Source organism: Triticum aestivum, chromosome 1D (genome assembly GCF_018294505.1).
Source record: "Triticum aestivum cultivar Chinese Spring chromosome 1D, IWGSC CS RefSeq v2.1, whole genome shotgun sequence".
In the NCBI taxonomy this organism is placed as follows: Eukaryota; Viridiplantae; Streptophyta; class Magnoliopsida; order Poales; family Poaceae; genus Triticum; species Triticum aestivum.
Window position 1 is genome coordinate 3,084,255 of NC_057796.1, and position 884 is coordinate 3,085,138.

Sequence of the window (884 nt, forward strand, 5' to 3'; positions counted from 1 at the left end):
TGTGGTTGGGGGAATTGTTGTTGCGGGATTTGCTGTTGTGGGATTTGCTGTTGCGGGAATTGCTGTTGGGGGAATTGTTGCGGTTGCTGGGGGATTTGTTGTCGTTGGGGGAATTGTTGTTGGAGGATTTGTTGTGGTTGAGGGAATTGCTGTTGGGGGAATTGTTCTTGTGGTGTTTGCAACTCCTTGCCTCTAGGGCTTAGTTGCCTAGTGGCACTGGCGATGCTCATCACCATAGCAAGGAGGACAAATATGATGAAGGTCTTCATGTTTGATTTGTGTTTACTATTGCTCACTTGGCTTTGGTGTTTTTACTCTAGGTGCTTGAAGGTTAGATGATGGAAGAGACCCACATGGTGTAGTCGTATTTATAGCAGGCATGACATATTTTGTTTTCATCTTCCCACTCTTTTCTTGAAAAAGTGCACTTAAGATTATCGACCTAATAATTTGGTATGTTGTGTTCTTGCAAATATCATCTGGCTGTATCGAATGCTTGATCACGACTAATGACTCATCGTATTCACTTTACACTTCAAACATTGATCTAGATTTTGTCCGTCTTTCGATTTAGTTTGTGATGTTCTACATGTTGTTAGGTGTATCCAGATTGGCATAACTTAAGGGAACTAAGTTTGTAATCTTCACACTTGCTTCTTGAAAAAGTGCTCTTAAGCTTATCATTTACAATAATTTGGTATGTTGTGTATTATGGTACTACTTACTATCGTGATTTTGGATTGTTCGTCATAGTTGATTGTTCTTGCACATATCATCTAGGTGTATGGAATGCTTGATAACGACAAATGACTCATCGTATTCACTTTACACTTCAAACATTGATCTAGATTTTGTCCCTTGTTCTGATTTAGTTTGTCATGTTC

The 884-nt window shown here is 39.3% G+C and overlaps 1 protein-coding gene across 1 annotated transcript in view; it reads right to left on the minus strand.

Moving 5' to 3' along the window:
• LOC123179794 (uncharacterized) overlaps window positions 1-329 on the minus strand; it is a 1,152-nt gene extending 823 nt beyond the window's left edge. Inside the window, exon 1 of the mRNA XM_044591678.1 lies at window positions 151-329. Within this exon, the coding sequence (XP_044447613.1) occupies window positions 151-269 (119 nt within the window). The 5' untranslated portion in view covers window positions 270-329. The remainder of the gene's footprint in view (window positions 1-150) is intronic.
• Window positions 330-884: the final 555 nt, after the last annotated feature.